We start from the raw sequence: 14,278 nt of genomic DNA, 5'->3' as shown, positions 1-14,278 counted from the left end.
AGAAAATTTGAAGTTTTCAGAAAATTACTCTCATGCAATATTTTCTTTTTCAGAAAGATGAGTGAAGGTGATGTATACTGTTTGAATAACACCAGACCTTGGAAAAGTTACTTTTTTAAACTACAGCTCCCATCAGCCCCAGCCAGCATGGCCACTGGATTGGGCTGATGGGAGTTGTAATTCAAAAAAGTAACTTTTCCAGGCTCTGAATAACACTAACACATTTATACATTTACATCTCATAAATATACCCAGCAGTACAATCTTATGTGCTAAGCTATGCATGAAACCTTACTACTTTAAGAGCATGGAATGCATGTTTAGATTTGATAAGAAAGTATAGATCATGTTCAATTAATTAATTTCTATCCTGCTTTTCTATAGAAAACTATATTCACAATAGCTAACAGAGGGCTGGTTCACATAACACAGTAAACCAAACAATGCCTTACTGAGACTATGCAAGTGTGGAGGCTCCTGGATAGCAGCTCATACCTGGTTTGCTCCTGTCTGGTCCTTTTTATTGCACTGAGTTAAGCCATGGTTTGGTTTAGCATGGTCAAATGAACTGGGATTCATAGTTAAACTCTCTCTGCATTAACTATGAGCTGTAGACAAGTGAGGACAGAACTTAACCATGAGTCCCAATTCAGATGGCTTAGCTCAATGCCATGTAGCAGTAAGAAAGACTGGGGAAGAGCAAAGCAGCTCTCTGGGAGCCTGCACATTTGTGGGGTCTTGCCAACACATAGTTTGGCTTACCATGTCATGTGAATCGGATAAGTGTTTCTAAAACAACAAAGTCACTAAATATACAATAAAAAACCAATAAAAATACAAATTAGAACACCAATAGCAACTGGAGATAAGGGCTACAGCTTCTAATACACGCCAGACAGTAACGGGGAATAGTGGTTCCCTGAGCCAAGCCCTGCTTAGACAAATGCGTGAGGGTCCTGCCTGAATGAAGGGACAGAAGAAGCTTGACCGATCTTCCCAGGAAAGGCATTCCATAATTCCAATGTCACCATAAAACAGCTCCAGGCTTTCATGCCTATATTCTATATAAGGCAAGACACAGAGTAGGGATTTGAAAGTTCATCTTACGGCATATGCAAGCTCTTTAAGAGCAGGTGGTTTCTTCAGTATCTATGTCTTAGGCCAGGTGTGAAGAATCTTTGGCACTCCAGATTTTACTGAACTGTAACTCCCATCATCCACAGCAAGCATGACAAAAGGTCAGGGAGTTATAGTTCAACAACATCACAAAGGCCAAAGGTTTCCCATACCCTGTCCTAGGCAGTTGGGAAGTGGTTGCTGAGGTCTACAGAACTTCCATCTCTGTCACCAGGAAATCAATCTGTCTTGGAGCTGGCTGTAAGGGCCTGCACCTGGTGTCAGCCAAGGACACAATAAACTAGAGTTGCTGCTAGTGTATCATTTATTCTGCCGCTCAGCAGCTTCTCTAACTGAGCTGGCAGAGGCTGCCTCAGCTGTTGCAGGAGCCCATAATGATAGTCCTCTGTGATTTCATTATACAGGTTGAAGCTCCTTCTAGTGTACAGTAGGGCCCCGCTTTACAGCGCTTCACTTTACAGCGATTCGTTAATACAGCGGTTTCAATTAGATGCAATTAGACTAAAGCCCCACTCATACGGCGCTTGTTCCGCTTTTACAGCGGTTTTCAGGCATCGCATACCATTCTATTCAATGGGTTCCGCTTTACAGCAGTTTTCGCTTTACAGCAGGGGTCCAGAATGTAACCCACCATATGAGTGGGGCCCTACTGTACTGGCTTGGGACTTCATGGCCTCCATGATGACCATGGGGCTGTCTCAAGTTGTCACCAGTCTGACACATGGGGCAGTGCACACCCTTGATCTGGTTTTTGCTCCAGATGAAGGAAGGGTGGCCTGGAGATGTCACACCACTTCCTGATGAAGTTCCCCTGCAGGGGTGGTGGACAGATTAAGATGGTCTGCCCCTCCAGACTAATGAAATCCACTGGATTCCTGAATGCCCTGGGGCAGTTTCCAGTAGATATAGCAGGTGACCCTATTGAACCCCTTATTGCACTGTGGAACCAGACGTGTCAGGCTCTTGACACAGTTGTCCCTGACCAACCTCTCCGGCATTGTGGAATCCAGTTTGCACCTTGGTACACCAGTGAGCTAAAGGCAATGAAACAGACACATGCTGTGAGGCTGACCGGGCATAAGTAAAACAACATAACCGTGTGAAGAGGGTGGTGAAGAAGGCCCACTTCTCTGCCTCCATCGAATCCTCAAGTAGCGGTTCACTGGAGCTTTTTTATATTGTCTAGGATCTGTTAACATCAACTCCAGGAAATGGAATTTTAGATCCTTCAGAAGCCTGCTGTGAACTGTTTGCAAGGCACTTCAAGAGTAGTTGCACATCTCCGGAGCAATCTTGATGTCCCATCCACTTATACTGTAGACCCCAGTGAGACGTCCAGTGCTACATCTGCTGCAACTTCTTGGGATCAGTTTCAGTTGATGCAGCCTGATGACATGGACAAGGTGCTTGTCACAATGCGGCCAGCAACATGTCCTCTTCCCTCGTCTTATTTGCAAGGTAGATATCTTGGTATTCCATACGACCAAAGGATACGTATAGCCGGTTGCACTGTCCCTGACGATGTATTTCATTATATCTTAGACTGCCAATTGTTTGATTATCCAAGGGCAAAATTTTTATTTTCAATTCTCGATACGTTAACTAATTTTAATAGTTTTCAGAAAGTAATTTTTCTTTTATCTTTGCCCCAGCCGGACGTAGTAATTTCTACGGCTAATTTTGCCTTGGCCGCTAAGAAACTCAGAACCAGTTTTATTAAGACAAATAGTTAAAAATTAAACTTTTCACATTTTAATCATGAAATGTATCTGTGCTAAATGTTATGATTGTACTGCTCTTTTGTAACAGCCTATGGCTATATACAAATAAAATGAAATGAAAATGAAACATGTCCTCTTGACCCTTGTCTTTCTTGGCTTATTGTTGCCAATAAGCATGACCGGAGTGGTCCCAGCTGTGCTAAAAAAGGTGGTGATCTGACCACTCCTGAAAAAGTCTGCCCTGGACCCATTGGTCTGTGACAACTACTGCCCAGTTGCAAATACCCACTTTTTAGGGAAGGTGATTAAGAGAGTTGTGGCACAGCAAAATACTCTTGAATGAAACAGATTATCTTGACTCATTCCAGTCTAGGTTCAGGCCTGGTTATGGGATTGAATCGGCCTTGGTTACCCTGACAGATTACCTTTATCGGGAGAAGGACAGGGGGAATGCAACCCTGTTGTTCTTACTTGGTGGCTTTTTATACCATTGACCATGGTGTACTTCTGGGCCAACTTTATGAGATGCGTATTAGAGGCACTGTTTTACAGTGGTTCCAATCCAATCTCCAGGATCGGTTTCAGAAAACAGCAATGAGTGATTGTCTTTCGGCCTCCTGGCAGTTATATTGTGGAGTGCCACAAGGTACCATCGTGTCTCTGTTTAACATCTATATGAAGCCACTGGGAGTAGTCATAATTATATATAGGGCGAGGTGCCAGCAATATGTTGGCAATACTCAGCTCAATTTCTTTGTAACATCTGAATTGGGAGAGGCTGTGCAGGCTCTGGACTGGTGCCAACAGTCAGTGGTGGGCTGGATGAGGGCCAATAAACTGACACTGAATCCTAGCAAGACAGAGGCACTATGGGTAGGTGTTTCCCGAGTTCAGATAATTGGTAAATTGCCTGCTTTGGATTGGGTCGTACTCCCTTTGAAACATCAGGTTCGTAGTCTGGAGATGCTCCTGGATCCATCTTTGTCACTAGAGGCCCAGGTGACCTGAGCAGCTAGGAGTGCCTTGTACCACTTCGCTGACAGCTGCAGCTGTTTCTGGACTAGAATAGCCTGACCACTGTCATCCATGCACTGGTAATCTCCAGGCTGGATTACTGTAGTGCACTTTATGTAGGACTGCCCTCAGGGCCGGCCCCAGACATGCTGGGGCCCTTGGACACAAGGTTGCCCCAGGCCCCAGAGTTCTCCTTCTGCAATTTGTGGCAGGATTGCTGCCGCAGATTGCACTGCAAGAGCTTCGGAGCCCCCACCATTCCCTTGCTTCAACCTACCTTTCTTGGCTGTTGTAAGGGCTGTGTGTGCAGCTCTGCCCTTAACCAAGATGGCAGCCAAGGTTTCCCTAAGGGGCTGAAGCCTCTGCCGCCATCTTGGCTCATGGCAGTGATGCACGCGCGTAGCTGCCATTAGCCAAGATGGTGGCAGAGGCTTCAGGCCTTTAGGAAAACTTGGCCGCAATCTTGGTTAAGGGCAGCACTGCGTGTACAACTGCACAACAGCCAGGAAAGGTAGGTTGAATGGAATGCAAGGGAATGGCGGGGGCTCCGGAGCTCTTACCATGCGACCCGCAGCAGCAACCCTGCCGCAAATTGTGGAAGAGGAGCAGGGCCGCCTGGCCGCCCTTTGGAGCCAGCCCTGACTGCCCTTAAGGTTGATCTGGAAGTTGCAGCTGGTGCAAAATGTGATGGTGCAACTGCTCACTAGGGCTTGACATCACCAACAAATTATCTGCTACTGAAAGAATTGCTCTGGCTGCCCATTAGCTACCCGGCTAATTCAAGGTGCTGGTACTGCTGTACAAAGCCCTACAGCTTACGACCAGGATACCTAAAAGATTGTCTTACCTCTTATATACCCAGCTGATCACTATGCTCTGCAGGTGAGGGCCTCCTGCAGATACCATCTTATCAGGAGGTCCACTGCATACAACATAGGAAGCAGACCTTTAGTGTTGTGGCACCTACCCTTTGGAATTCCCTCCCTTTAAATATTAGACAGGCACCATATCTTTTTGATACTATTGAAAACCTTCCTCTTTCAACAAGCTTTGTATATGTTGCAATGCTTTTTAAGATGTTTTCAAAGATTTCTTTTTTAAAAAAGATTTTTTTAAAGAAGTTTTGTTTATAAGATGTTTTTAGTGTTTTGCCCCTTGTTTGCTGCCCAGGGCTCTTTCTGGGAGAAAGGGCAGGATAGCAATTTAATAAATAATAGTAATAATAAATAATAAATGTTAATACCAGCACTTTGCATTGTACCTAGAAACAAATAGGTAGGTGATAGAGATGCCATAGGTTTACAGTGATATAATCTAATTGCCAGGCTCTAGAAAACCCCCAACCATTTTGGACCAGATGAAGTTTCCAGATCATTTTCAAAGACAATCCCACATACACAACACTACAGTTATTAATGTTTTTAAATGTCCTCCCTACTTCATTCTTTTGCAGAAAAACAGGAAACATATCCTCACTGCTTTAACGTTTCTAACATTTATATCTCTGCAACTACTGCCAAAGCAATTTGGCTTCTCAAAACAACCCAAATTCATTTTCCCTCTTCTCCCACCTTAACCACATTTCTTGCTATGGAATGAAGCAATATAAGTCAGTAGCACTACAGCTAGCAATCATCCTAGTGTTTCAATATGAGCAACCAGTCTGTTTTATTTTTCTGCATCAGGAAAATGGAAATGGACTGCCTTCAAGTCGATCCTGACTTATGGCGACCCTATGAATAGGATCTTCATGGTAAGCGGTATTCAGAGGGGGTTTACCATTGCCTCCCTCTGAGGCTAGTCCTCCCCAGCTGGCTAGGCCCGGCTCAGCTTGCCACAGCTGCACAAGCCAGCCCCTTCCTTGTCCGCAACTGCCAGCTGGGGGGCAACTGGGCTCCTTGGGACAGCTTGCCCACGGCTGCACAGATGGCAGGGCACGTAACCCCTGAGCCACTCACTGTGGGGGTGATCTTTAGCTGTCCCTTGACACCCAGGAGACACGAGCGGGGATTTGAACTCACAGACTCTGGACTCCCAGCCAGGCTCTCCTCCCCACTGTGCTATACCAGTTGCATCAGAACTCATGCTAAACTATACCAAGACTGCCCTCAACAGGTCCAGTATATGTGACATTTTAAAGCAAAATTCATGATCTCTTCCATCTCTTCCTCCAAGCATTCAGTAAGAATTGTGGATATATACTAATACAATTCCAGCTTCTGATAAGGGAATCAAAATGCTCTGAAGCAGGGGTGGAAACTATTTCAGCCTCAGGACTGCACTTCCTTATGAGCAACCTTCCCAGGGCCATGTTCCAGTGGTGGGTGGGGACAGATGCAAAAATGGCTGGAGCAATGAATGTAAATTTTACATTTAAATGGTAAGCTATTTTCTACACACACACCTCTCTATTCTCCATCCAGACAAGCAAAAGTTTAAGAACATCTTTCAACCAGGCATGAAGCAGGACCAGTGAGGGATGTGGCTTGGGGAGAGAGGGATGTGGCCTGTGAAGAATTCCAAGGGCCAGACAAGGAAGCCTAGAGGACAGTATTTGACCCCCATTCATGTTCTAATACTCAGAATTTCAATAATGATAGCATCTTCATATAGAAAGAAGCATGGAATATCAGAGGAACAAAGCTTCATACAACCATCTAAAATACAACTCTCTCCCATTTGTTGGAGGCTGAAATCAAAACACATTTATGCAACTGCTCTCAGTACTGGCTGCAGTAAATATAGGCTAACTAATTACTCCCTTTAGCAGTGATATTTTTAAACAAGTGTTTGTCTACAAACACATGAAAGAAACTAAAAGACCATTCTAATTTCATGCTTCATTAGAAACAAATGCGAAAAACAAACACCAAATGAAAGAAAAATGTAGCAGAAAAATGAATGTTTCCACATCAAATTTTAAAGTTTATTTTAATTAATTATCACAGTACAAGTAATTTTTTTAAAATGTTCAAGCTAGTATTTCACTTCATATCTATCACCCAATTATGATTCTCAATATAGAGCATATTTTTTATTTTTGCAATACTGATCTTAAAATCGGGCTGGATTCAGATACAATGATAAACCATGGTTTAATAGCTAAACCATGGTTTGTTGAACCCAAGTCCACCCCACAGTGTGCTTTATGTGGGGCCAAATGCGGAGCCTGAAATAGTTTGAATTCACAGCCCACTGACAAACCACACTTAAAGCCATTGCTCTGTCACAAGAGACTGCTGCACCATGAAGATGGGAATATACTTACTAACTTATGAAGTCGAGTCCCGTGCATATTGGAAACAAAGTAAATAAGCAGCTCAAAATCATTTTTACCTTTTGGACATCTGGAAGTTCAAACTATGGTGTGGGTTTTTAAGTATGGTTAGGACATAATAGGTGTTACATTCTCATTGAATGGTAAATAAAATGAAAAGTGTTTCATACTGTGAAAAGTGCACACATTCGATCAATCTTCTCCGGATTCTTGGGGCCCCCATTCTTGTTTAACCTTACTAGAAACCTTTCACTGAAAGGCAAAAGATAAGAAGCACACTGAGTTACCAATACTACGTACCATCTTTGTTGCATGTTGATCAGAATTTCTCAACATTTAAGGAATTTTATTCAGAGATCCAGACTCATCTGATTATGAAAATGTATAACTACACTTAGAATATGGTAGTTCATTTTGACAATACTTTCATGTACTTTCTTACTATGTATGGTGGGAATGAATCAATATTTTATTACATTTGACAAAAGTATATATATACACACCTGAATGAGAATTTAATAATCCTATACTCAAGTCAAAAGACCAGAAAGCCTTTTATTTTGCTGAATATTTTATGAAAAATAATAAAAACTATTAATTTAAAAAAGAGAGAGAACTGGAAAGTTAGTAAGATGCAGCACTAAATCACAAATGTTTTTTAAAAAGAATTTAATAACCCTGGTCTGATTACAAAACAGCACACTCCATTAATTCTAACTTTTTTAAAATCTGTAAAATCAGTCTATTCCAACAGCATATTCCTTTGGTCAATGACTTTGGTCACATCAAAGCAATTCCACTTGGATTCATATGTATTTTGGGTCTTTCTAGCTAATAAATCAAAACAATCTCCTTTTTGCTCTATCACGCTTTCCTGCAGCCAGAAGGAAACAAATTCTTGATAACAGGATGCCCCGGTTACAAATTTATTACAGTAAGCAATGTCCTGTCTACAACGTAAGATCCTGAAATGTGGTATTCCTAATACTATTACTTATTAGTTAAAATTCTCTATAACTTTGAGGGAAACTACCCCATTAGACATGTTAGAAGTTTACTTAAAAATTATGTTTGGGAACCCCTTGTTGAATGTGGATTGACTGCACTTACAATCTAGTGCTGGATCCCTGGCAAGAACACTGGTTCAAAAGGATGAGATTTTTCTCTGCTTAAAAAGGGTCACTGTTGCAAGAGTATCCATTTAAAGGGTGCAAAGCAGAGCTGTTCAAGGTGCTGGAAGTCTGGTGGAAGTCAGACTTTTGAAAATGAATCTTGAACAACATTAAGTAAATCCTACAGCCTGTTCTATTACAAGTAGTATTATGGTGACTTGGCAATAATTAAAATGTTTTATTTTCTTTTACAGGCAGACGTTTCTTTAAAATTGGTTAAATGAGATAACTACCCCTTAGGGCTTCTACAACTCTTGGTAAATAAACTAGAGTAATAGGAATGGGATAGTGGTTAAGGGAAGAGGCCTATATTAATGTAGAACAGCATATTCACCATCCATGTCCATCCAAGACCCATTTCATGATTTTTTTCTTCCATTATCCAATCTCATACTGGTCTGCATTGAATAAATAATTCATCTCAGATGAACAGGAGAGTAGATAATGGAAGAGAATGGAGTGGGGATCAATTTGGGGTAGATTCACCAGAAAAACTTAGCACTTGTATCCCCTTTCTTACCCAGAATTCAGAGGCATGCCTCTGAACCCTAGTTCAGTGACTTCACAAGAACTCTAGTTCCATGATAAGAGTTAACATGATTACAAACGTTAAAATAGGTTGCTGGACAAAGACTAGCAATCTTATGTGCTCTGAAAAAAGCAAGTAAGAGGCTGCATTCTGTTTCCTGACTCCTAATAGAGCAGAGCAGAGCAGAGGATGCTGTCTCAGTTGGTCTACAGCTGAGGAGATATAAGCAAGTCAGCTTGCAGAGAGCGAGCAAACAGAGCGAGCAAACAGGCAGAGTTTGGCAGAGTTCGACAGGGGAGGTCAAGGGGGAGGAAAAGAAAAGAAAAAATACTATTTCCCCTTGTACAGTGCAGCACATACCAGTGGGACTCTCAAGCTTACCCTGAAGTAGGACAGGACAAAGCACAGGCCTCTCCAAAACAAGTAGTAAGAAAGAAACAAAAGGTAGAAGAGAGAATGAATGGGAAGGATGCTCCAGTGGTTGTGACCTGCAAGGTGTGTGCCAAGTTTGTTTTCTTGCTTGAGAACAACATGGCATACATGTGCAACAAGTGCAAGCTTGTGGCATTGTTGGAAGAAAAAGTGAGGGGCCTGGAATGGTGGGTGGCCACACAAAGGACTACAAGAGAAGATGAAGAGTTCTTAGACTGAACACTGGAACAACAGCAACAAAGAGAAGTGGAGGTGGAAGAGCAACAGCATGAAGTAGCAGAAGAGGAGACTGCTTTGGAGAGGAGCAACGAAGTGGAGGAAACTCTGTGGGAAAGGGTGACAGTTAGGAGCAGAAGAGCTAGAAGACACCCTTCACCAGTGGAACTATGGAACCGCTTTCAACCACTCGAGGATGAGTCTGGAGGACAGCCTGTGGTGGAAGAACTACAGGAGACCCTGTGCGACAATGAGCAAAAAGCTGAAGCTCAATCAAGCAGGGGCAATGAAACCACGCCCCACAACAAGAAGAGAAGAGTACTAGTAGTGGGAGGCTCCCTACTGCGTGGGATTTTAACCCAAGTATGCCGAGAAGATCCGTGGACTCGCCAGGTATGCTGTCTACCAAGAGGGCAGATTAGAGATGTGACGGAAGGGTTGCCATCACTCATCAAGCCCACCGACAGGTATCCCTTTCTCCTCATCCATGTAGGAACAAATGATACTGCCAAACGGAGCTATGAAGAAATCACATCAGACTTTGAAGCTCTGGGAAGGAAACTCAAGGACTTTGGGGCCCAGATAGTTTTTTCATCCATCCTTCTAGTACTTAGAAGAGGAGTAGAAAGGGAAAGGAAAATACTCTGTGTGAATGAATGGCTACAAAGGTGGTACCGACGTGAGAGATTTGGATTCTGGGACCACAGGCTATACTTCCTGGAAGATGGACTGCTGGCAAGTGATGGGTTGCATCTCACAAGAACTGGGAAGAATGTGTTTGGCCACAGCATGGAGAAGTTCATCAGGAGGGCTTTAAACTGAATCCTAAGGGGGAGGGAGACGTAAACTGGTGGTAACGACTGATGAAGGCTTGTGCACAGTAATGGGAATAGAGTGATAGACTCTAGTAGGGCCCAGTAACAGTCCTCAGATAAAAGTAGTAAGGAAGCCAAGCCATAAATCACATGGTCTTCGAAATCTGTATACTAATGCACAAAGCATGGGAAACAAGCAGGACAAACTTGAACTCTTAATACAGGAGGGCAATTACGACTTTATAGGTATAACTGAAACTTGGTGGGATGACTCCCACGACTGGAATACAGCAATTGAAGAATATAACTTGTTCAAAAAGAAGGAATAAAAAGGGAGGTAGAGTCACGCTATATGTTAAAAATATATATCGCTGCACAGAAATTCAGGAAAATGAGCTTGGTAGCTCCACCGAGAGTATCTGGATTAAAATTAATGGGGCAAGTAATAAAAGGAATGTGGTGCTTGGAGTCTACTACCGACCACCCAATCAAGGAGAAGACGAGAATGTAACTTTTGAAAAGCAAATTGCCAATGTTTCAAGGAGGCATGATGTAGTAGTAATGGGGGATTTCAATTATTCCGATATCTGTTGGGAGACAAATTCTGCCAAACACGGCCCCTCCAAGAAATTTCTGACTTGTGTTAGAGATAACTTTCTCCTACAGAAAGTGGAGGAAGCAACCAGAGGATCAGCTATCCTGGACTTGATTCTAACCATTAGAGATGATTTGGTGAATGAAGTGGCAGTTACGGGAAACTCTGGGGGAAAGTGACCACACCATACTTGAATTCTTGATTTTAACAGAAGCAAAAGCTGAGAGTAGCCATACGTGCACCCTGGACTTCAGGGTGCAATAACAAGCTATTTCAACAAGGAAAAAAGGGGGGAAACAGCAGAAGAAGCCAACGTGGCTTCACAAAAAGCTTAGAGATGGCCTGAAAACAAAAAAAATGAATTGAATTGAAACTTTATTTTTACCCCGCCCTTTCTCCAAACTGGAACTCAGGGCGGCTTACAAATAGAACTACATGTAGTTAAAAACATAGAAAAACAAAGACACATACAGGAAGTGGAAAGAAGGCCAGGCCACAAAGGAAGAGTACAGGCAGGTATCACGGAATTGCAGGGATGGTGTCAGGAAGGCTAAAGCTGAGAATGAGCTGAGGTTAGCGAGGGATGCTAAAAGCAACAAAAAAGCTTTCTTCAGGTACATCCATAGTAAAAGACAGAGAAAAGAAATGGTGGCACAGCTACTCAATGAGGAAGGCAAAATGATAACAGATGACAAAGAAAAGGCAGAAGTGCTCAATTCCTACTTTGGCTCAGTCTTCTCCCAAAAAAGGGTCTATGACCCTACCGGGAAATATGAAGTAGAAGGGGCAGGATTGGAGCTTGAGCTTGACAGACAAACGGTCAAGGAATACCTAATCACCTTGAATGAGTTCAAATCGGCAGGGCCCGGTAAACTGCATCGTAGAGTATTGAAGGAACTGGCTGAAGAATTATCAGAACCGCTGTCTATTATCTTTGCATAATCGTGGAGGACTGGTGAAGTGCCGGATGACTGGAGGAGAGCTAATGTCTTCAAAAAGGGCAAAAAGGAGGAACTGGGGAACTACAGACCAGTCAGCCTAACATCAATCCCTGGAAAAACTCTGGAGCAGATTATAAAGCAGTCAATCTGTAAGCACCTTGAAAACAATGCAGTGATTACTAGGAGCCAACACGGATTTATGAAGAAAAAATCCTGCCAAACTAATCTTATCTCATTTTTTGATCGGGTAACCTCCCTTGTAGACTGTGGGAATGCTGTGGACATAATATATCTTGACTTCAGCAAAGCTTTTGACAAAGTGCCCCATGATATTCTGATTAGCAAGCTTGCTAAATGTGGGCTGGATGGATCAGGTGGATGCACAGTTGGCTCCATAATTGTACTCAAAGAGTGCTTTTCAATGGTTCCTTCTCAAACTGGGTGGAAGTAACGAGTGGGGTACCACAGGGCTCGGTCCTGGGACCAGTGCTCTTCAACATTTTTATTAACGACTTGGATAAAGAGGTACAGGGCATGCTTATCAAATGTGCAGATGATACAAAATTGGGGGGCATAGCTAATTCCATAGAAGACAGAAAGAAAATTCAAAGGGACCTTGATAGGCTGCATTAAAGAAGTATAATTTCCAAATCACATGAAGTATTAGTTCCCCTCTATTCAGCACTGGTTAGGCCTCATCTTGAATACTGCATCCAGTTCTGGTCTCCACACTTCAAGATAGATGCAGACAAACTGGAACAGGTTCAGAAGAGGGCAACAAGGATGATCAGGGGACTGGAAACAAAGCCCTATGAGGAGAGACTGAAAGAACTGGGCATGTTTAGCCTGGAGAAGACTGAGGGGAGATATAATAGCACTCTTCAAGTACATGAAAGGTTGCCATACAGAAGAGGGCCGGGATCTCTTCTGAATCATCCCAGAGTACAGGACACGGAATAATGGGCTCAAGTTGCAGGAAGCCAGATTTCGACTGGACATCAGGAAAAACTTCCTAACTGTTAGAGCCATACGACAATGGAACCAATTACCTAGAGAGGCTCTCCACCACTGGAGGCATTCAAGAGGCAGCTGGACAGCCATCTGTCGGGAATGCTTTGATTTGGATTCCTGCATTGAGCAGGGGGTTGGACTTGATGGCCTTATAGGCCCCTTCCAACTCTACTATTCTATGATTCTATGCTTCTGACTTACCTGATCTGCTTGCCTTCTCGAACATCATACAAAAAAAAGAATACATCTGCATCCTCCCCAATTGTATTATAAGTGAAACTTTTTAGACTGAGAAAGAAGTGGTGAGGTACAGGCAGACGGCATGCTTCTCCATGACGTGGTCGTATTGTATCTACCTAATTTGGGCAAAGAAATTAAAGGAACTTTATTTTCCATACATATGTTTCATGGTTATATACTCATTAATAGTTAAAATAAAGGTTTTTCCCCTTCTTTAAGGAATATCAGTCTCTTGATTAGAGATCTGTGAAATGTTTCTCATTTTGCATACTAATTTTTAATCTGAGTAATTTAGAAATTTAGTAATACCACCAAGCTATAGTTTCGACTGTCAGGAAAAAGTGAGATTTCATGACTCCTGTACAACTATTAAGCTATTTTGCAGAATTATTGTATCTGACAGAGTTAAGGATGAACAAATGTCACTATTTTAAAAAAGCATGCTTTAAGGCAGCAAATCTGTAGTCCAGTGTGGTGTAGTGGTTAAGAGTGTTGGACTACAACCTGAGAGACAAAGGTTCGAATCTCCACACAGCCATAAAGCTCTCTGGGTGACCTTGGGCCAGTCACTGCATCTCAGCCTCAGAGGAAGTATGTATAAACCACTCATTCAAGGAATAACCAAAGAGTAAACAGAAAACATAAAAACCAGCAAGATTTAAAAACTGCAGAGACAAAATAGAGTAATTTGGGAAGATGTGGGAGAAAAGGAAGGTCTTCAACAAATGTTGAAAACATAATAATCTTGGGGCTTGGTTCACTTCTAAGGGTAGAGAATTCCAGAGAACTGGTGCCACAACGATGAAAGCCCATACCTGAGCCACAGCATGCTTTACCGCAGGGGCATGTGGCACTGTTAACGGATCTTCCTCCACAGATCTTAATTACCATGTTGGGACATAGGGGGAGGAGAACCTCCATTTCCGAAGACACATATGCTTTTATTAAATTGCTCTCTGACTGCTGGCTTTGAAAGTGTCCCACCTGTTCCTACATCTTCTGCTTGCTTTTGATGTGTTAACTTTGTGAATGTCACTCAGTGAAGGAAGCCTAAGACGAAAGCTACCACAAATTGCATTGCATCCATTTAATTATTTTATATATGAGAGAGGGAGTTAGAAGATAATGTGATATACAGTAGGGTCTTTTTGTTGTTATGTGCCTTCAAGTCGATTACT

General features: G+C 42.5%; 1 protein-coding gene across 7 annotated transcripts in view; it reads right to left on the bottom strand.

The window, feature by feature from the left end:
• DOCK3 (dedicator of cytokinesis 3) overlaps window positions 1–14,278 on the bottom strand; it is a 463,693-nt gene that overhangs the window by 327,006 nt on the left and 122,409 nt on the right. For all 7 annotated transcript variants that reach the window (XM_061617883.1, XM_061617886.1, XM_061617884.1 and 4 more), the window contains exons 9-10: window positions 13,062–13,216; window positions 7,320–7,401 (exon numbers count right to left, since the gene is read on the bottom strand). In XM_061617883.1, coding sequence (XP_061473867.1) covers window positions 7,320–7,401; window positions 13,062–13,216 — 237 coding nt within the window. The remainder of the gene's footprint in view (window positions 1–7,319; window positions 7,402–13,061; window positions 13,217–14,278) is intronic.

The sequence above is a fragment of the Rhineura floridana genome, chromosome 3, assembly GCF_030035675.1.
Source record: "Rhineura floridana isolate rRhiFlo1 chromosome 3, rRhiFlo1.hap2, whole genome shotgun sequence".
NCBI lineage: Eukaryota > Metazoa > Chordata > Lepidosauria > Squamata > Rhineuridae > Rhineura > Rhineura floridana.
This window is presented reverse-complemented; position numbering and strand designations above follow the sequence as displayed.